The sequence below is a fragment of the Sceloporus occidentalis genome, unplaced genomic scaffold (assembly GCF_023333645.1).
Source record: "Sceloporus occidentalis isolate IW3139 unplaced genomic scaffold, rSceOcc1.0.p SCAF_8, whole genome shotgun sequence".
In the NCBI taxonomy this organism is placed as follows: domain Eukaryota; kingdom Metazoa; phylum Chordata; class Lepidosauria; order Squamata; family Phrynosomatidae; genus Sceloporus; species Sceloporus occidentalis.
Window position 1 is genome coordinate 27,700,916 of NW_028316988.1, and position 22,784 is coordinate 27,723,699.

Here is a 22,784-nt window from a genome sequence, read left to right on the forward strand (position 1 = left end):
CTTCCTCTTTCAATACACGTCTATCATTTTAAATCTTCCTTCCTTCCTTCCTTCCTTGTTACCTGTGTATCATTTTAAGTCAACCACCCTGCTTACCTTCTCCCCCTCACTACTTGTTGGCCTTCCTTCCTTCCTTCCTTCCTTCCTTCCTTCCTTCCTTCCTTCCTTCCTTCCTCATTACTTGTGTATCATTTTAAGTAAACCATCCTGCTTGCCTCCATCCCTCATTACTTGTTGGCTTCTTCCTTTCCTTTCCTCCCTCTTCAACATTTTAAGTTTTCTTTCTGCCTGCCTGCATTACCTCCCACTTTGCTTATTGTTTAATTTTCTTGCCTTCCTCCCTTCCCTGGCCACCCATCTCTTCCCATGCATTTCTTTCTATCCCCTCCACTATCAACCAGGCCTCCCTCCATTCTCTGCATCTCTGCATCCAAATGCCCATAAGGAGCTGCAGTAGACACATTTCAGGGTCAGTTTACAGAGTGGGGAGGGCAGCCGCAGCAGTCCAAGGACAAACCATAGCCATTATGGGTGACCCCTACACAAAGCTAAAGCTGTGGCCACTTGCTATTTTTTGCCTTGGCCTGGTGCAGTGGGAGGTTAGATTGAATAACAATCATTTGTCTGGGTTGGCTAAAATTCCTTTTGAAAGAGAGAGGTACAAGGTGGAGGGAAGTGCAATATCTATCTGTTGGCAATTCCTGGTTCACTCTCTTAAGTGCTGGCACTGCATCGATCAAAATCTCTTGTGGGCGTGACTCAATTTCCCCCATCTGTTAAATGGGGATCTAGGCCTGGATCCAGACAGGGCTGCACAACTTGAAAATCTGACCAGTTGAGCAATGAATTGTGGCTAGCTAGATTTGATTTTTTTTAAAGGTTTGTGAAGCTTGAAAGCGTTTGGGTGAATCTTACATGTTGGAGGTCATGGTGTTGCAATACTTGACTGGTGTTGGAATAGTTCTCTCTCTCTCTCTCTCACACACACACACACACACACACTGTACTTCTAAGATGCCAATAAAATATGCCAACTAATTTCATATTTGCCAGGAATAAGGATGCTAACATTCCACCCATCTGCCCACTCCGGCCTCTGAGAAGTACTGTATAGTAATCCTTCTGATGTGTCAGCATGAGCCTAGGCTGAAGGCATTTGTGGCTTTTAAATTTAGGAAAACAACAACTGTGGCTGTGTGGAACCTGAAAAAAAGATTTATCAAACTAAGGCACAGCTTGATAAACAACTATTTTTCTCCTTCTTGTACAGCAAGAACCCAGAGGTCCAGAGCGATTGGGCGTGGATTCTGGATGAGTCTAAATCAGTGATTCCCAAACTTTGGTCCTCCACGTGTTGTGGATGTCAACTCCCAGAAGCCCCAGCTAGCTTGGCCAACAGTCAGGAATTCTGGGCGCTGAAGTCCAAACCATCTGGAGGATCAAAGTTTGGGAATCACTGGTCTAATTGAATGTATCACAGTATGTGGTTTATTTGGAGAATCCAGAGCCCCCAGCTGCAGCAATGGCCACCAGTTCAGATGGGGAAAAAAAAGGGGGGGGTGTGTGAACAAATCAATAGAGTATCAGACTATCAATTGGCTATGGATTATTATGGTTGGTTGAATGGAACCTCCCATTTATGCATCTGAGGAAGTAGACTGAAGTCTATGAAAGCTCATGCTGCCAATTAGTTTCTTTCAGTTAGTCTCAAAGATGCTACAAGATCTCGCTGCATACTGATTCTACAGACTAAGATGGCTATATCTTTGAATTCTATCACAATATCTCTGATGATCAGATCCCACTTGTGAGCTGTCCCCACACCACCTGGCTGGCCACAATGGGAAAGAAGAAGCTAGATTAAGGTAAACTATAGAGCTAGCCTCTTTCTGGATCTGCTTCCCAAGCACACCTACAGTCTCTGGGGAGATTTGAAGGGTACCCAGGAGCATCCTTGAGGTCATCACTCTACCGCCGTGACATCATTAACAATCTCCATGGCAACCTTGCCATTGCAGGCACTATCAATGTCAAACATGGCATCCCTCCCCAATTTTTAGCCCATTTTATTTCCTCTAGGAGGGATGGCATTAAGCCCCATGAAAGGACACGAAGGGATGGAGAAAGAACAGAGACAGAGGTCTCCAAAAGGAGATGGAGAAAAGGATGCAGTTATGTGCATGCTTCTTCTGACATTGGCAGCTGTGAGTTTGGCACAGAAAGAGCCAGCCAGGAAAAAGAAAGCAGGAGGAGAGGCAGGGAATGTAAATTTCTCCCATTACCCTGGAGACCCAAAGACAGTCCTGTTAGGTTACCACAATCCCAACGCCCCCTCCTCTTCTGTTTTTTGAGTGTATTTGCGGGGAGGGAAAAGTGCAGCTGCTTAAACCGTGGGTGACTGAGCAATATAGCAATGTCGAATCATTGGCACTGTTTTGCCAGTGTCTGCTGTGACCTTGCAGGTGGCTAGAGAAGGACATTGGTACCCCAGCCGTGTGGTGGCTTGAGGGGAAGAGGTTTGCAGATGGTCTTTTGTGGGGTATAACGTCACGTTTTCCCTCCGTCTCCCCACTTGTGTCTGAGGACAAAAATATGAGGTTCTTTGTCATGAGGAAAACATATGCTGGGGTTTTCGTCTGCAGTGGGAAGCTGCAGTTGCTGTTTGAAATATGACAGGGGTGTGTGTGCCTTCAAGTTGCCGGTTCACTTATGGCAGCTCCATGAATTTCATAGAGCTTTCTTAGGCAAGGAAGACACAGAGGTGATTTTACCAGTTCCTTCCTCTGAAATAGAGCCTACACCATCTGATATTCCTTGGTGATCTCCTTACCCAGGGCTGACTCTGCTTAGCTTCCAAGATTACCCAGGATCTGGTGCCTTTAGGATATTTAGGCCCTATAGCAGGTGTACTCTACTATAAATATATAGGCACTAATTGTATATTTTATATTTATATTGCTTTGCTCCTCCTCCTCATTTATAGCATGCCTTTTCTCCCAAAAACAGAGTCGAGGTGGTTTGCAAATTAAAACAAACGTAACATAGTGTAAAAATTGAAAATATCAACATTGAAATAGAATTAACCATGAATCACAATAAAAACAATGTAAACATACAATTAAAATGTTTAAAAGCAGGAAATAAACAGTACAACAGTACGGCACACTCTTAAATATTTTTCCTTTAAGACCTTTGGTTTTTGAAAGCCTGTTCGAATAAAAGTCTTTGCTTGCCGATGGACAGCCTTCCTAGGAAGAAAGTTCCAGAAGCCTAGGCGCAAGCACTGAGAAGGCTCCGTCACACATCGTCCCTAAGCATACCTGTGAAGATAGTGGGATTGAAGGGGAAGGTCTTATCCTGAGCGTCTCATGGCCTGAGAAGATTCTTATGAGGAGATACAGTGGCACAGCATAGCATGGGGCTAGCGTTGCAGATCAGACTGTCCTGAGTTCAGATTGCTTTGCTGCTGGGAACTGCTTTAAAATTGACATAAAACATATGTCAGCCTCTTTTGACTAAAAGACCCTTGCGTGTGTGTGTGTGTGTGTGTGTGTGTGACACAAATGGACACGAGCCCCAAAACCACACAACATGAACCAGTGGCCTGAGTGGGTAGGAGGCATTGTCCTATGTTTCTATACTGTTTGGTTAGAGGGCCTGTTCAGTGGCAGAACATCTATTCTGTTTGTGAACTAGATAGTCCCAGGTCCAAACACCCTCCTTTCTAGTTTAAAGGATCAGGCAGCAAAAGATGGGAAAGTCTTTTTTCTGCTGGAGATCCTTGAAAGCTACTGTCAGTCAGGGTACAGAATATTGGGCTAGGTAGACAAGAAATGGCTCAAGATAATATCCTTATTTAAACCAGCACCTTATTGAAAGTCCTGAAGATTAGAATCTTGATAAGTAGAGGATTAGTCAATCGTCCACTGCTTGAGCATCTGCTTTTCATGTAGACATTCCTAGATTCAGTCCCTAATATGTCAGTTTTAAAGGACCAGGTGATTCTCTCTCTATCTTATCCCCTGGAGAGCAGCTTCCAGTGAGATACTGGTGGTAGTGATGGTGGTGATGATGATATTTATTTGTATCCTGCTTTTTCTCCCAAAATTGGGATCCAAAGTGAGTAGCCAATACTGGCCTGGATAGACTGGTAGTCTGACCTTATCTAAGGCAGGATATCACAGTAATGGAACACACTTTGCACGCAGATGTTCTCCACTTCTGTGCTACAAATGCTAGAGAGGTATTGCCAGTCAAAGCAGACAATACTGAACTAGGTGGATAAAGAGTTGGACTTAGACAGCAAACAGCTTTCTGTTTGAATCAACCCTTGCTTTGAACCCCTAAGGACTAGAATCTTGATATTTAAGGTAAAATAGCTTGGTGGTAGAGCAGCTCCTTTGCATGCAGTTCTTATTATCACCAGTTAAAAGATGGCTTCTCTTCCAGATACCTTGGAAAGCCTTTGCCTGTCATAGCAGTATGGGGCTAGATATATGAGTGGGCTAGCTGAGGATTTTTGTGGTTTCAGTGTTCTTATGCATATTCTTGCTCTTCCTTTTGCAGGTTCTACTGGGACTTTACTATGCTGCTCTTCATGGTTGGCAATCTCATCATCATCCCTGTGGGCATCACTTTCTTCAAAGACGAAACAACAGCACCCTGGATTGTCTTCAACGTGGTCTCTGACACCTTCTTTCTGACGGACCTGGTAATGAACTTCCGGACGGGCATTGTCATTGAGGATAATACTGATATCATTCTGGACCCTGAGCGGATCAAGAAGAAGTATCTGAAGACCTGGTTTGTGGTGGACTTTGTCTCCTCCATCCCTGTGGATTATATCTTCCTCATTGTGGAGAAGGGCATCGATTCAGAGGTTTATAAGACAGCCCGGGCCTTGCGCATTGTCCGTTTCACCAAGATCCTCAGTCTCCTTCGATTACTTCGGCTCTCGCGGCTCATCCGTTACATCCATCAATGGGAAGAGGTAAGAGGAAGTGGTTGAAATCATGGTGAAGTCGGCAAGCTTAACTTCTTGTGCAAGTTGGGAAATGGGAACTCTTTTTTGGGGGGGCCCAATGGTCCAAATTCCATGGCTCAATTCTATGTGCATTTATTTGGTGGAACATCTCAGTGCACTGGTTTTCAGGCTGGCAAAGCACGAGCTCAATACCACATATTTGTTCAGAAGCATGCTGCAATACAACTGCTCTCAGTTTTCAAAACAACTCGATACTGTATTCTTCTGTTCATGAGTAAGCCCCTGTGCAACAGCTGCTTTCAGATCAGCAAAGCTAATTCTATGGGTATCCATTCAGGAGTAAGATGGAATGCAATTGCTTTTAGATCTGCCAAGAGCAGCTTGGTGCTTCGCATATCTCAGGAATAAGCCTCAGCTCCGCAGCTTTCAGGCCTGAAAAGCACAGCTTAGTAGTATCAGTATCTAATAAGGAGTAAGTCCCTGTGCAGTGGCTTTCAGACCAGTAAAATACAACCTCAGTAAACCCCGGTGCAACAACTTTCAGGCCTTCAGAAGGGCAGCTCAGAGCTGTGTGCTATTTTAGATTTATGACCCAGTGCGACAGCTTTCAGGCCTGCAGAGCACAGCTTAATTAATGTACCATATATACTCGACTATAAGTTGATGTAATGTATAAGTCGAGGGCAGGTTTTTGGGCCAAAATTATGGATTGTGATATGATCCGTGGATAAGTCAAGGGTAAAACTTAGTGACATGTAACAAAGGATCTAAAGAGGGAAGCAAAGGAAAATGATGCCAAAAACTTAAAAAATTCTAGCAGGCATAACATTAAAGGCTGGATGAATGAGAGAGTAGAGAGAGGGTCAGTGCTTCCAGGGTGGATTAAACTCTTACTGTTCATCAGGGGATGGTTATATATGAGTTAAAGTACAGTACTTACATTGACCCATGGATAAGTCGACTCAGGTTTTTCGGGGTCAATTTTTTGACTAAAATTTCTACTTGTACATGAACAGTATGTGTAACTCTGCAAGCGCAGTTCCATGTCCTCCTATTACCACTTGTAGTTGCCCATTCCTAGAGTGGTTCCTACTGCTGTCATTTACTCTGGGGGATGGGAGGCAGTGGGAAGCTGATTCAGGTAATGGAGAAGAGCTTGGTTGGGAGAAGAAATGAGGGTGCACTCTGAAATGTTTCCTTCCCCTGGGAACCCAGAGCAACCAGATCTTAATGGATTGAATTGCCTTTCCTCTCACTCCCTCTTTCGGGTAAGAAGCAGCAGTAGTGCCTCTCAAGCTGTGGGGTGCTGAGTGGCTTTTGGAAAGAGCACACGATCAAGAAGAAGGCCCCCTATACCCTGTCCAAAAAGGGCCTTATGCACGGACAAGTCGCTAACAGGCTGCTTTTTGTGTCCACTCAGGAGTAAGCCCCAGCGTAGCAACTTAGGCCTGTTACAGACTGCCAAAATAAAGCTGCTTCGGGTCTCTTTGGAGGTATGCTGTTTAAATTATGCATGCATCCTAAGAATCCGGAAGCTGCACCAAAGCTGCCCTCCAGTGCTTAGGAATGGAGTGTGGCTTTGGCACAACCTCCGAACTCTTAGGACCCATTAATCATTTAAATAGCATACCTCCAAAGAGACCAGAAGCAGCTTTATTTTGGCAGTCTGTAATAGGCCTTAGTATCATGCAGCACATTCTGGGGCTTGATACAGACAGGCCAAAATAAAGCTGCTTCGAGTCACTTTGCAAGTATGCTGTTTAAATGATACATGCCTCCTAAGAGTCCAGAAGCCGCACCAAAGCCACGCTCCAGTCCTAAGGACTGGTATGCAGCTTTGGTGCAGCTTCCAGACTCTTAGGACACATGCATCATTGAAACACCATACCTCCAAAGTGACCCGAAGCAGCTTTATTTGGGCCTGTCTCTATAGGGCCTGGGTTATGCAACAGAAAACCAAATCTCAGTACTACATGAAAGTTTTCATAGTTTTAAACAACCTTTTGTCTCTGATCCCTGATCAAAGAACAGTAGAAAGTGCTTTTGGATTGAATGAAGAACACCCACAGCCACAGGCCACATCTGGCTCACAGCTGGAGGTTTCCCTGTGCCTGCTGCATTTGCAAATTTCCTCAAGCCTTTTATAAACATCACCTGCATATACTTTTAATTTTCCTTTCCTGATGCTTTTCCCTCTGCTGTTGGGTTTTTTAAAAAATTCAGATTGTTTTATATAACCAGTGGCGTTTCCACTCTGCTTTTGTAGAACAGCCATGGTAGTATAACGTAGTATAAAAAGATGCTGAGAAGACTTCAGCCCTTGGATGTTGATGAACTCTGGCTTATGTCATTCATCACCATTGTCCAGGCTGACTGGGCTGATAAGAACTGGGGTTCTACAAAGTCTGGGTAGGGATCAGCAAAACTGATGGACAATATTCTACATCGGCCTCTCCAAGCCTGATGGAAAGTTATTCACTCACCCACCAAACACCAACAGAACGGACCTCCTTCTCTCCATGCAGCTGATGCCTGGTAAAGTAGGTTGGGTGGGAGAGTGACTATCATGACAGTAATGTCGCAGTTGTGACTAATTAGTGATTGTGAATATGGAATAGTTACAGATGAGTAAGTCCATAACTGTTAAGTAGCTGATGTAGATACTATACTGGCCAATATTTTTAAAAATATATATATTTTAAATCTAGCTTTTCCTCGAAGGAAGGAAGGAAGGAAGGAAGGAAGGAAGGAAGGAAGGAAGGAAGGAAGGGTTGACTTTGCCCAAGCACAGTTCTAAAACATACAGTAGTCCATCCTTATCCATGGATTCGCTTTCCGTAGTTGCAGTTATTTGTGGTCAGCCACGATTCGGAAATATTACATAGTCCACCCTTATCCATGGTTTTGTCCTCTGTGGTTTCTCTTACCACAGTCACTTGTCTGAACATGTTACTGGTGTTGAGTTCAGTATATTGGTGGCTTCAGGCATCTGCTGTGGGTCTTGGAACTTATCTCCCGTGAATAAGGGAGGACTGCTGCACACCTGGAAATTTGAAGGCAGAGCTGGCTTCATTTAACTCAGAAAAGATCAATAGGAAACATGATAGCAGTAGTCAATTACAGCCATGCAGAAGATGAAGCAGACTTGTTCTCTGTAGCTCCAGAGGGCAGGAGTAGAACCAGTGGGTGGAAATGGCAGGGAAGCACTTTTCAGCTAAATGTGAGGAGAAACTTCCTAAATGGTGCAATCTGTTCGATGTTGGAGCAGACTGCCTTAGGTTCCCTTTCGTTGATAGCATTTAACGGCACTGTGGCTGATTTAAAATGGTGTTCCACACTGAGAAGACATGGTAGATGATGTTTTGATTTCCCAGCTGGGGATACTGGGCATTTTGCCTCAAACTGGCATGACTCTTTATATGTCCTTATCCCCATACAAGGAAGACTGAAGAAATTCATGGAGGTGGGGAGAAATCTTATCAATAAAAGCCTTAAACCTTACATTTCAGGAACTTCTGATGAGACCATTCACTCTCCTTTTTTTGTCGTTTGAAAAAAAGATGGGCGATTCTGCAGGAGGTCCAGGGCTGCAAAAAACAGATGAAGGGGGCATACATTGTCCATCATGCCGTAAAGGGTCCCACAGGGATGGAAAGTAGAGAAAAGGAAAACAGTGTTGTAATGGAGCCAGAGCACCAGGACAATTATATAAGGATCAGAGGTTGGTGGCCTTAACTGTGAGGGATAGGCTAACAACACAATCTGTCAGTCTCAAAGGTAGCTTTGCCTTAGAATTGCCATAAGTCAGAAATGACTTGAAAGCACACAACAAAACCAACAAAATTAAAAAGAATTTAAAATGTAGTTATGTACCTTTAAGTCAGCATCAACTTATGGTGACCCTGTCCTAGTGTTTTTATTCAGAGCAGGTTCACCATTGCTTTCCTTTCTAGGTAGGAAGATTATGACTGGCTGAAGGTCACCCAACTAGTTTCCATAGCCAGCCAGGGATTTGAACCTGGTTCTCTCAGAGTTGTAGTCCACTGCTCAAACCACTACACCATGCTTGGTCCTTAAAAAACATGTCATTAAACTAATTAAAAAGCAGTTTACAAGCAGTGCAGAACCCTGTTAAAAGCCCCTTTTTTCCAGAAACATTCAGGCCTGTTACAGACTGCCAGAATAAAGCTGCTTCGGGTCTCTTTGGAGGTATGCTATTTAAATGATGCATGCATCCTAAGAATCCGGAAGCTGCACCAAAAGCTGCACTCCGGTGCTTAGGAATGGAGTGTGTCTTTGGTGCGACCTCCAGACTTTTAGGACCCATGCATTATTTAAATAGCATACCTCCAAAGAGACCCGAAGCAGCTTTATTTTGGCAGTCTGTAACAAGCCTCAGTTCCCCAACTTGTTTGGAATAAAAGAAAAGTCTTTGCTTGCTGACAGAAGGATGATGAAAAGGGGAGCCATTCTCAATTCCCAAGGAAGGGAGTTCTGGTACCTAGGATCCCCTGGGAAGGCTCTGTCTCACGACCCATCAAATATGCCTTTCAAAGCGGTGGGACTTAGGGCAGGGGCTATTCTAGCAATCTCAGGACTCAGGCAAGATCATATGGATGTGCCTTTTGTCTTGATCTGGCATGGTTCTCCAGACCTCTTTAGCCCTCCTTTGGGTTTGAATGACAAGGCTTCTCATGATGACAGATGGGGTCCTTCCGCCTGAGCTGAAAAATGGTTGGGGCAGCACCTGTCAGCCGGCCGCCTGCCTCTCTCCAGACATCCTTCCTTGCTTCCAAGGTTCTTGACAGCTGGCTGCTTGCACTGTATTTTTCTGCAGAGCTGAGGAGCCTGCTGCGTTCACAAGGAGTTTTGATGGTGATGATGTAGTTTACCCCTCTTTTTCTAAACAAGGAACAAGAACTCTGCCTTGTACGATCCATCCCCTTCTACCATGCACAAAAAAGATTTTGGTGGAGACAAGAACATAGCTACAGATACGCAGGTGATTCCCCCCCTCTTGCTGACAGTAGAGTTGGCACCGGTTCCTATCACTCCAGTGGTCTGGAGAAACACTCTGCAATGCAGAACTAAAATGCTTGAAACCCAGAGGACACAGATGTAGCAGTTATGTCTTCTAGATGCTGGGTCCCTTCCTTGCCACTTCACAGATTTTGAGAATACCTCCTTGGTCCACATTGTTGTTACGTGCCTTTAAGTCAACACTGACTTGTGGTGATCAGTTGTTGTTGTTGCTGTTGTTGTGTGCCTTCAAGTCATTTCTGACTTACGGCAACCCTAAGGCAACCCTATCACAGGATTTTCTTGGCAGGATTTGTTCAGAGGTGGTTTGTCTTTGCTGTTCTCGGAGGCTGAGAAAATCTCTTGTGCAAGGTCACTAACTCGGTTTCCGCGGCCTGATCCAAACCCTGGTTTCCATAGCCATAGTCCAGTGCTCAAACCATTACGCCATACTGGCTGTCATCCTATGGTTTTCTTGGCCAGATTCATTCAGAGGATGTTTGCTGTTCCTTTCTGACAAGACTGAGAGACCATGACTTATCCAAGGTCACTTAGTAGGTTTTCAAAACAGGGTGGGCTTCAGACTCTGATCTCTCAGTTCAACATTCAACCATTACACAGTGCTGGCTTTCTTTGTCCTCACACTAACTATTAGCTAGTTAGCTAGTTACATCTGTCCTTTCCATTCATCCTGGTACTCAGGGTAGCTTACAAAAAGCATCCTCTGTATCCCACTGATGTACCTAGTTTCAAAAACATGTTAATCATTTGAATCTGTTCTTAACTCATTATAATGCTTAATATATTTTTGGCTCATTTTAAATTATTTTATTGTTTTAACCGATTAATGTTATTTGAGAGCTGCCTTGAGATCTTGTTGCTATAGGGCAGAATAGAAATTTAATAAATAAATAAGAGGTATAAAAAGCTCACATCACTAAAAGCATTAGAAAGGTAAAATATACCGTAAGCATACTATAGGTAGAACTAAAAGCAGTTTCAAACATGTTCATTTAAAAACTATAACCAAGCTGAATATAGCTATATTTTGCTTGCCTTTTGCCTGGTGACTCCTGCCCCCAATGTCTTCATTACCCTTTCATTGTATTTATTTATTTAATTACTTGCTACTATTATTTATTAAAGTATTTTATTAAAACATTTTACAGAATTTGCTCTGTATTTTTATAGATACTGTTGCGGTGAACATATCCCATTAAAACAATTACACAAACATTGAGGGTGAGGGTGGGAAGGCAAGCAGCTCAAAGGCCCCAGAGCTAATAAAACAGATGGAATCAGCTGGATGAAATGCTTTGGCAAGGAAAAAGGTTTGGAATTGGAGGTGAAACAGTTGTGGTGGAAGCAGCAGCCTCATGTCTGTTATTCTACAGTTGACATGCTACAACTACGAAGGATTACTCCCTCTTGGTTACCCATAGTATACTCACGGTGTAACCTCTGGGAAGGCAGGATCCTCTTGTACTTGCTGTTTGTGAAATGGTGTAAAACAAGTATATATGTACAGTATAGTCCTATACATTGTTCTATTCAGACGTATGTTCAGCATAACTTTATAGGAGTGTGCCCTGGACTAGAAAATTCAAATGGAGCTTGATTACTTCCTCCCTATTTTGGAACCATAGAGTTGGAAGAGAAACCACAAGGGCACTCTAGTATAGCCACTGCCATTAAGATGAAGCATTCCTGAGAGATGTCCAGCCTTTGTTTAAAGACCTACGAAGAAGGAAAGTCCCCCTACATTCCAGCCAAAGCCCCTTTAAGGTCTGCTGAATTGCCCTTAAAACAAGGTGCACCCCCCATGCCTAGTTTTGCTTCAGATTCTCCCTCTCCAAGGTTTTACAAATTGGACTTCTGAATAATTCCAACCTGTTCTTCTGTTTTATAGCTGATACAGTCTGCAACATTATTGATGGAGAGAGCAGAAACTTGTCCCCTTGACCTCCAGAGTTATAGCCCATGCCTGTGCTAGTGTTCAGGGGTCTTGAAAATGAATGTGAGCAAGCTCCCAAATGGGCAGTTATGGGATAGATGAGAAGGAGCAAGCAGCAACAAGGCAGAAGTACTTTGGTTGGGGGAAATCACTGAAGCCCTCCCTTCATCCTCCATCTTGAGGGAGAGAGAGGCAGGCTAGCTCCACCAGGCCTGCCTGGAAGAGGAAAAGCCCTCCCTTCATCCACCATCTTGAGGGAGAGAGAGGCAGGCTAGCTCCATTAGGCCTGCCTGGAAGAAGAAGAGCCCTCCCTCCAGTCCATCTGCCTTGGTCCAGGCCTTGGAGGAAGAGAAGAGACACTAGACCTCATCCCCTTTTCCACCACCATTCCCTTCTCCTTTTGTGTCGTGTCTTTTTAGATTGTAAGCCTGAGGGCAGGGAATCGTCTATTATCCCCTCTGTTGTAAGCTGCCCGGATTCCCGGTACTGGACAGAGTTGCATTCTTCATGAAGGACCAAATCTATCTGAAGCTTCTTCTAGATTCACCTCTGTTGGACCTGATGGCTCTTGAGGTTTCTTCTAACTCTATGAATCTATGATTCATCCAAGGAAAACACTGTCAATCCAACTTTATCCTAATAACAACCCCTCAGCTAGTTAGGCTGAGAAATAGCAACTGGTAACAGCCTCTCCAGGATATCATTCCAGGATGTCCTGTAAAACAAGAAATCAGTCTGCATCCGTTTCTGTGAGAGTTGCAACTTGTATTGCAAAGTTATGGAAAGTTTGAAACCTTGAGCATTGGGCTTGGGAAGAGTTCCAGGAGGTCATCTGATCCAAGCCCCTGCTCAATGTTGGCATGTTGCGACTACAGCCTTCTGGGCAAATGGCTGTCCCTTTTTGCTTATCCTCCATGCATATTTCCGTCCTCCAGTCAGGTTTTGTTTGCGGAAATTTCAGAGCTAGAGGTGCAACATGGGCTTTTTCTGACAGTACCATCTGTGTAGTTGCAAACAGTTTACCCTAACTTCAGCTGTTTGTCATATATGTTCCCCTCCCTGAAAATATGCTTGGACCATAAAAATAAGAATTGTATTAATTTGCCCTGTATTGTGGCATTTGGGGTGCTTTTTTGTTACACGCCTAAGATATTGGGGCACAAATGTCACACATTGTTGCCTCTTTAATTTAAGAAAATGTTTGGTAAATCCTTTGCAAAATAGAAGTTACTTGCTTAGTAGGCTGGCCCTATTTGGGCTAACACTGGCATTCTCATTGGGGTTGGGAAATCAAAGAAGTATATTATTCAACCTTGACTGTAACTTTAACCATCACCTTGAACCTAATTCTCAAAACTTTGCAGTTATCTTAGGGTCAGTTTTTAAAAAGTAAATAAATCTGGGTATTATGAGGATCAATTGCCTGTAGCTGCAGAGAATCAACTACTTCTTGATGCAGACTGCCCCGTTGTCAAACAGTTCTTGCCTTTAATCATTTTCTCCTAATGGTTAGCCAAAATCTGTTCCCCTGCCCATTCCCTTCCTTTTGTTTTCTCTCCTGTAATTTCTTTTCTCTTGCATCCTTTGAATTCTCTCCTCCTGGTTCCCTTCTCTTAAATTCCCTCCCATTTGGTCTCATCCCCGAGATTCCCTCCTTTTGCTTGCCTCAAAATTCTCTTTCCTTGCTGTGTGCCTCCAAGCTGTGTCCAATTTATGGTGATCCCAAGGTGAACTTATCATGGGGTTTTCTTGGCAAGATTAGCTCACATTGGGGTTGCTGTTGCCTTCCTCTGAGGCTGAGAAAGTGTGACTACCCCAAGGTCACCCGTGGTTTTCAGGGCTGAGTCCTAGTCCAACACCCAGATTGCTACATCTTGCCGGCTTGTCTGTTGTGTGTGTGTGTGTGTGTGTGTGTGTGTGCCTTCAAGTTGCCTATTGACTTACGGCAACCCCATGAATTTTGTACATTTTTTTTAGTCAAGGAATGCTCAGAGATGGCTTTGCCAGTTCCTTCCTCTGAAATAGAGCTTGCAGCTCTTGATATTTGTTGGCAGTCTCCCTTCTGAGTACTAACCAGAGCTGACTTTGCTTAGTTTCCAAGATCAGACAGGATCTGGTGCCTTTAGGATATTTAGTCGGCTGACTCGCTCCTTGCTTCTTTTAAATTCCCTCTCTACTAATTCTATCCCTGTCTTCTTGTCTTTCCCCTCTGGAGCAACAGAAAATGTGTCTGTTCTCTGCAACAGCCCTTCAGATAGTTAAGAATATTTGGAAGGGCAATAATATATGTTCAGGGTGGATCAATTCAGGTCAGTGATGGGCAAACGCAAATGGTCCAGGGGCCCGTTTTCACACATAGACCCAGCATCCACTGAGTGGCACCTACAGGCTAAGAAATGCTTGGAGGAAAATTAACAACCCCAAATGGAAAGGCACTTCTACATGTTTTTCTTTCCTGGTTTGTGGGTGAGGTGGGGAGGCCCTTGCACAGTCCTCCCTGGGGACAGGAAAATGCATTTTTAAAAAGAGAGGGGACTCCACAGGTGGACATGGGTCTCAGACATGGCCTTGGTGCTGCATCTGGCCTGTGGGCCACATCTTGCTCACCCCGGATTTAGTGTGTTAGAGGGTGTTTTTTAAAATTATGTAATATGTGTCCTGTCATTTTTATGGCAGCCTGGATACGCTTCCGACAAATAAATGGGAATGGAAAAGCAACTGTCCTCAGATGACCCTTTCAGCTGCATGCCTGACGGTGAATCTGAGTCTTTTGGGTTCTGGTCATGTGCGGGCCATTCTGTCACACTGAGCTTACCTCTGAGTAAAAGTCCATAAGGTTGCACCACGTAGCCCTATGTATTTGAAATGATATTTGAAATGTTTGAAAATGCAGCTGCCCCATTCCCATTTGTAGTGTAATCCTATGCATATTTATTCAGAATTAAATCCCTTCTATTGCTTCCAATTAATCACATAGGGAAATGCAGCTTTCATTTGTTTCTTTTTATTCCCCCCTTCTTTCCTTTTCCTTCTTTCCATCCACCTATTCCAGTATCTGTTTTCTTTCTTTTTTTCTTTATCCCTTCCTTCCTTCCCTCCATCCTTTCTTTATTTCTCCTTTTCCTTCCCCTGTTCCTCCCTTCTTTCCTAAATATTTTGTTTTTTCGGTTAGATTTGCCTCTTTTGTTAGATCTTCCCTGGATTAGGCCATTCCTTGTCTATGTTTCTATGTTTCTGTCCCCATTAAGGAGGAGGGATAAAGTGTCAGACTTTGGGGGATGTTCAGAGACATAGCCATGTTAGTCTGTAATATGAGTATGCAAAGGGAACTTTGCAGTACCTTTGAGACTGCTTGAGCGAAAGAAGAAGGTGTAGCATATGCTGCTTCCTCAAATGCATAGAGTAAATATGTGTCTTGGGGTGTTGTTAGAGTATGATACAGGAATCAAGACCATGGATAAACAGCCTAGAAGTGCAGTTGCAGGACCATGGACAGCATTGATGAATCAGTCTTCAGGTCAAGGAGAATTTAAGAAACCTTTCTTACCACTAAAATACAAAAATCTTACGTATCAAAGATGGTCTGTTTAACAGTATTTCTATCCCACTTCTAAGGCATGTTTCTAAAGTCACTTTATAATCCCTTGGCAGATACAGCTATCACTTCAAACAGTGGTATTCAATTAGAAAACATTTTCAGAAAAGCATTTAAACAATAATAACACATTAGTATGCAAGTCGCCTATTGACTTATGGTGATGCCATACGTTTCATAGGGTGTTCTTTGGCAAGAAATGCTCAGAGGTGGTTTTGCCACTTCCTTCCTCTGAAATACAGCCTGCAGCGCCTGGGTCTCCCATCCAAGGACTAACCAAGACTGATCCTGCTTAGCTTCCAAGTGCAGACAGAATATTTAGAGTATTTAGGCCCCAACTAAATGGTTTCTCTGTGTGTATGTATTTGCAAGTGCATGTATGTGCACATGTCAATTTATGGTGACTGTGAGAATTTCACAGGGTTTTCTTAGCCTAGGAAGACTCAGAGGTGGTTTTGCTAGTTATTTCTTCTGAACTATTTACTACAGCTCATAGTATTCATCTCCCATCCATGTACTAACCAGGGCTGACCCTGCTTAACTTCCAAGATCAGACAGGATCTGTTGCCTTTAGAGGAGTGGGTCCCCAAACTATGCCCTTTAAGAGATTTTGGACTTCAGCTCCCAGAAGCCTCAGCCATGTTGGCCAATAGTCTGGGAGCCTGGGAGCTGAAGTCCAAAATCCCTTAAAGAGCACAGATTGAGGACCACTGCTTTAGAGTATTTAAATCTCAGCTTAGTCCTTTCAAACTAACTAATATTAGTAGGAATGAAACGCTTTAAAACCCAACACTTTCTAATTAAAAACAGATTAGAATAGAATTTTGTCCCATCTTGGTTATACATTAAATAAATAATAAACAGATAAAATAAGCCTGCTTAAAAGGTATTAAAGGGAGGGTTGAGAGATCAGCACTTCAGGGGGCCAAGGTTTCCATGCTCAGCTATGGAAATCCATTGAATGAACTTGGCAAACCTCCTCTGATAAACCTAACCAGAAAAATCCTTGGCTAAGTCATAATTCGTAGTTGACTTAGAATCGTAGAATCATAGAGTTGGAAGAGACCGCAAAGGCCATCCAGTCCAACCCCATTCTGCCATGCAGGAACTCTCAATCAAAGCATCCCCATTGCCAGATGGTCATCCAGCCTCTGTTTAAAGACCTCTAAGGAAGGAGACTCCACTACACTCTGAGGAAGGAGTGTGTTCCACTGTCAAACAGCTCTTACTCTCAGGAAGTTCCTCCTAATGTTGAGGTGGAATCTCTTTTCCTGCAGTTTGCATCCATTGTTCCACCTTATAGTCTCTGGAGCAGCAGAAAACAAGCTTGCTCCCTCCTCAACATGACATCCCTTCAAATATTTAAACAGGGCTATCATATCACCTCTTAACCTTCTCTTCTCCAGACTAAACCTCCCCAGCTCCCTAAGCCTCTCCTCATAGGGCTTTATGGTTTCCAGACCCTTCACCATTTCAGTTGCCCTCCTTTGGACACATGGCTCCAGTTTCTCAGTGTCCTTTTTGAATTGTGGGGCCCAGAACTGGACACAGTATTCCAGGTGAGGCCTGACCAAAGCAGAATATAGTGGCACTATTACTTCCCTTGATCTAGACACTATACGTACTTCTATGGATGCAGCCTAGAAGAAGACTTGAAGGCACATAACAACAAAAAAAGGAGTCAAATATATAGTCCTTGGTAGAGGTTTCCAAAAATGTGGGGGGGGGGGGGGACACACTGAAAAGTCCCTGTTTTCACATCCTCAGTCTTATTGATTTTGATGCTGATCTTAGGTTGGGTTTGAGTCTGTGACCCTCCTTATACTGATAGATTCCAGTTCCCATTATCCCCAGCCATTATGGCCATTGAAGAGGGGATACTAGGAGGAGTAGGTCATCTATACCTGAAGGGCAACAGTGCCAACACTTTGGGCAGGTTTGCATGGTTCCCAGTGGTTCTTCATATGACTCTGGTGCATAGAAAAGAGCCATCAAATAAAACTCAGCACTAATATATGATTAAGTAAAAACTGTTCAGAAGCAGACAAGCGGACAAATAAAGTCACACAGTCCAAACAACAAATAACCCCGACGACGTATTTATTGCGTATTGCGAGCTTAATAAAACATGCTGCTAAGTTTCAGAAGGGTCCTTTCATTGGATAGAGATGTCTGCAGACCTGGAGCAGGTTGATAAGGATGATAAAGGGTTTGGCAATATTGAGACTAGAATCAGCATGTGGAGATGTATGTGCATGAATTGTCCAGCAGTGTTTTACTTTTCTTTATGGGAGGAGAAAGAAGAGTAAAATATTAGGTAGAGAAATTATTCTTTGGAAACTCCCACACGTCCTTCTTTCCCTCCTCAGTGTGGAGAAAGCCCTGTCTGCGTATGACTTTGCTTGGAGTAAAATGAATAATGGCACTGCAGGGCCATACGGCAGGCTAGCCAAGTTTTTCTTGTTTATTAGCCTTTCCTATGAGCTTTGGAGAATTGGCATTCAAGGAAAATTGGCCTTTGATTTGTCTGGAATGTCCAAATTAACAGAAGGGCTGGCTCTCTGGCTTTGTAAAAGAAAAATTACCTAGCCTTGAGATCCATCCATAACTTTTCCACCTTTAAGTATTGTTTTGGAATCTGTAATAACCGTTTTATGAGTCATTCCATTGTCATTGCAATGCTATATAACTAAAGTTATATAAAGTTAAGTTCCCTTTTTGCTAAGAAAGCTATCTTGCTCTCTTCCTTCTTGGGCTCTGATTAAGTTAATCTATTTTGCCATATTAACCGAGATCCTATTTCCTTGTTTATCCATTTTATTTTAATAGAGGGGAGAGAATTCAGCTACCTGTCTAGTGCTTAGTAATGTATTGTAATGGCAGCTTATTGTGGTTTATTGTGAATTGTAGTTTACGTGGCACCAGAGCTCTCTTACAGAGAAGGCGAAATGTCTCACAAAACTACAGTTCCCAAAGTTCCCTAGCACTGAGCCAGGACAGTTAAAGTGGTGTCACACTGGATTATTGCTGCAGCATGTTTTGGACCAGAGAGAGAGATACTGTGTTATAGCGGCTAGAGAATTGGACTGGGATTTCTGGAAAAGGCATGTTCTAGCCTTTATTGACCCATGAAACGCCTTGGGTGACCTTGTACCAGTCCCGCACACTCTGTTTCTCTCAGCTTGGCCTACCTCACAGGATTGTTGTGATGATAATGTGGGGAGGACAAGAGCCACAAGCCCTTTGGAAGAAAGGCAGATATAAGTGTGACCAGTCATCATAGGTTTAAATCTGTTTCCTCGTTCCAGCTAGAACATACCAGTAAGAATGTGATTTATCAAAACTTGCTAGTTTGATTGATGTAATGTATCTATGTGAGGTTGCATTTGCACTGCAGAAGTAATGCAGATTGACACCACTTTAACTGCCTTGGCTCAATGCTATGGAATTCTGGGAACTGTCATTTTCTGAGACATTTAGCCTCCTCTGTCAGAGATCTCTGGTGCCACAACAAACTACAATTCCCATATCCAGTGCACTCTGTCAAGAGGATGTCAGGATGACAATTGGCCCCTGCTCCTTCCGCGTTGACTATCCCTACTTTAGGTGTTGTATTTGCATGGTGTTCTACTTGATTATACTGAAATTCCCTTTGTATATTTTATTTCTTGTGTTTTCTTTGTTACTGAAGGTCTTCTTTTGTTAAGACTTCTTATCATTTGAGATGCTCCCCATACTTTGCAACACCCAGACCTGCCCAGACGCAGAATTTTTAAAGCATTATTTCCAGGGCAATTTTTCTACCCTCAGTTCACTCTCTCATACACACAATACAAACATTTCTAAAAGCTGCAAATTGCAGCACACCTGACACCCCCCATCCCCACAAACAAAACAAAACAAGCAAGAAAACTGGCTGGAAATTTTAACCTGGAAACCCTTTTTTCAAATTCTCTCGCTTTTGGTCCTCCGAAATATTTCTTGGAGGCTGCCCTGTTTCAGCTCACCAGATTCTACTTTGCCATTTGTAATTGCAATTTCATTTGGGTATTTTATTGTTCTAATCACACTGTCATTCTATTACGTTTAATGAGTCTCTTGCTTGTTTTATTAACCATCTTGTTCTAAATTATATTGTAAACTGCCCTGGGATGAATATCATGGTTTGGATCCAGACAATTAAATTGTAAATTGCCCGGGGATGGATAGTATGAGTTAGATCCAGACATTTTCAGTGGGTTTCATTTTAAATTGCTTTATAAAATTCCCTGGGATGGACTTTGCCGGTTGGATCCAGGCTCAGTCCTACTTGGGAATTCTTGTTGTCTGCTTTCCAGTTGTTTCTGACTTATAACAACCCTAAGGCAACCATATTGTGGGGTTTTCTTATGAGAATTCATTGTGAGAGGCTTTGCCTTTGACTTCATCTGAAGCTTGGTCTCCAAAGTCATAGTCTAGTGCTCAGACCACTACACTTTGCTGGCTTTCCCACTTAGTTGTGATTATGGGTTCATTGTGAACCCTACTTAGTTATGATTTCCAATTGGATCCTGACATATTCAATGGAAGTATTTCTACTTAAGAATATTCTTAAGTATATACATCCACTGAAATCAAAAGGACTTAAGCTGGTCCTGATGAACTTAAGGGTTTGCTCTAAGTGTGAATAAGTCTTTAGGAAAGGCAGTATATAAAGAGTAGCTACTGTTAAAGTTACTTTAATAATGAACTAACGAAATTAGTGAGTAATCAGATTACTAACTAGACATCTGGTATAAATGAACAGTGAATCCAACAGAGCCACTCTCAGAGGTGAGTATCTGGTATATCTCTGCACAATGCAATGGACTAGTGTTTTCCTAGCTCTCCATGCTGGGTGTGACTGGGTTATTCAGTGGAGGTATTGTTGTTGTCATTTGCTGGTTCGTAGTCCAAAAACGTAACTTCGCCAAGATATATTTGAAACAGTAGATACTGCCCAATCCAAGCAGCAGTTCTCCCAAGTTCTTTGCATTTTAGGAGGGAACACTTCTTGGTTTAACACTCATATTTGACACCCTTTCTTCCTCTCTTCCTTCCCTCTTGCTGCAGATCTTCCACATGACGTACGACCTGGCTAGCGCTGTAATGCGGATCATTAACCTCATCGGAATGATGCTACTCTTGTGTCATTGGGATGGCTGCCTGCAGTTCCTTGTGCCGATGCTGCAGGATTTTCCAAGCGACTGTTGGGTTTCCCTCAATAACATGGTGGTAGGTTTGCAGCTCTGTTTGTTGGGGGAGTTATTGAGGGCCTCAATGAGGACCAGAAGCATGTTTGCTCCCTGCTAGTCTTTATTTGTTTATTTATTAGAAGTATTTAGGAGTAGTTTCTTTCTACCTGGCTTCTGCAGCAACGTGCAATGAAATAGCAATATAAAAACCAAACCTAAATATTCTTTAAATGTCTTTTGTCGAAAATCTCCTGCTCTGTTCCCACTCATGCCCTCCTGTAATGGAAATGGAGAAAACCTTGATGAGGACTAGGCAAAGCTCTTGCCAGTTTTATCTTCACTCTAGCTTTACAGTCTTAGCCCTCCAAATTCTCCCTCAAGGTTTCCATTCTTCCTCTTACACAGCTTGCTTGTTTGTAGCATGGCAAGATCCTCACTGAGGTCTAGGAACAGCCCTGGCCCCTCCTGGTTTCATTACTACTTCGTTTTCAGTTGTGCCTACTGAGCTGTCCAAAATCTCTCTTCTATAGATGGTCCAAAACTCCAGTCAACACTTGATAGACTGTGAAACCAGCAAAAGGGAGAGTGGTAGCCTGGAAATCTGCTTGGATTTTGGAGAAACTAATATATGTTTTATTAACATAAATGTCTTATACCTAGTGAGAAGCTCTGTCTTTGTAAACTTTAATTTGTACATGTCTGGCTAATAATGCTTTCATATAGTAAAGCCCTCTCTTACAAGCGTACATTTTGGGAATTTCTGTATACAGTATACAAAGTAGAAAGCCAACACAGTTCTCTTGAATTTCTAGCCTCCATGGTCTGTTACCATCCAGGGCTATGGAGTCAACACCCCAAACCTTCAACTCCAACCCCGACTCCTCTATTTTCTACTGACCAACAGACTTCTTTGTAAATGGCAAATGCGTATTAGTTAGTAATAACTGTAGTAAAATAGTAGCATAAGGCATTTCGTCACAACCACATGAATGGGGGTGTTGTCATGAGTGCTTTGATGGTGTATTCCTGCATGACAGTGGGTTGAACTGGATAACCCTTGTGAGCTCTTCCAACTTTATGATTCTATGAATAATCAGGCAACTCAGATTGACAGAATATCAAATAAATCTGATTAAAATTTCTGAAGAAAAAAAACCTTTCCAACAGTTCTTGATAGCTTCATTGGATTTATTCCCCAATTATTTTCTCGGCAGGGTGATACTGTCTAACTAGCGCTTCCTTCTCTCTATGTCTTGCACCTAGACTCTTACACAACTGAATGTCAGTTTCTCATGTTGCCCAAAATGACACCATTACCACAATAAATGCCATTGTTTTGGAAGCAGTCACTCCTCATTTTGATCAGCGGGGCACTTTCTCTTTCTGTCACAGAGTCATAGGAATGGGCTATGTCCATCCCTCTGCTTTGCAGAAAAGAAAGTTCCCAGTTTTGAGAGAAGTGGAATAATTAAGCCCAAGCTTTGTTCCATACCAGGAGCGCTGCTTCAGAGGAGGACATTGGTCTCCCCTCTGCTTTCCTCTTTCTCAGATTTAAATCCTTTTGCATTGGTCACACATGACTGTATTTGGGAGTAATCTTTCAGAAACCAGCATGCAAAGGGATCTTGCAACACCTCTGAGACTAACTGAAAGATAGAAATTGGCAGCATGAGCTTTCATAGACATGAACCTATTTCTTAGATGTGTTTGGTGGAGTGGAAAGCCCAGGGATAGACTGCAAAGCAATCTGTGTGTGAGAATGTCCATAGGAATGCAAATCTTTGTGGGTGTGGAGATGAGGTGACACGCTCAGTTTTAACAATGGTCACTGGAGGACAAGACAAGGATGTTGCCTAAAGCCAAGGTTAGTAGATACAAACCAGTGTGTCTACTTTGAGGAAAGCATGGATTGCCCATTCCAGCAGACAGTGGAACTTCAAAACCTTTAGAAACTAGTGTCTGAGGTTTTTCTTCTTTTTCTCTCTTCATCTTTTTTCCTTTCATATTGTGACCTCAGGT

General features: G+C 42.9%; 1 protein-coding gene across 1 annotated transcript in view; it reads left to right on the forward strand.

Moving 5' to 3' along the window:
* The window catches only part of LOC149308418 (potassium/sodium hyperpolarization-activated cyclic nucleotide-gated channel 2-like), a 65,458-nt gene that overhangs the window by 25,441 nt on the left and 17,233 nt on the right, over positions 1–22,784 (forward strand). Inside the window, exons 2-3 of the mRNA XM_089535774.1 lie at positions 4,567–4,990; positions 20,644–20,805. Coding sequence (XP_089391900.1) covers positions 4,567–4,990; positions 20,644–20,805 — 586 coding nt within the window. The remainder of the gene's footprint in view (positions 1–4,566; positions 4,991–20,643; positions 20,806–22,784) is intronic.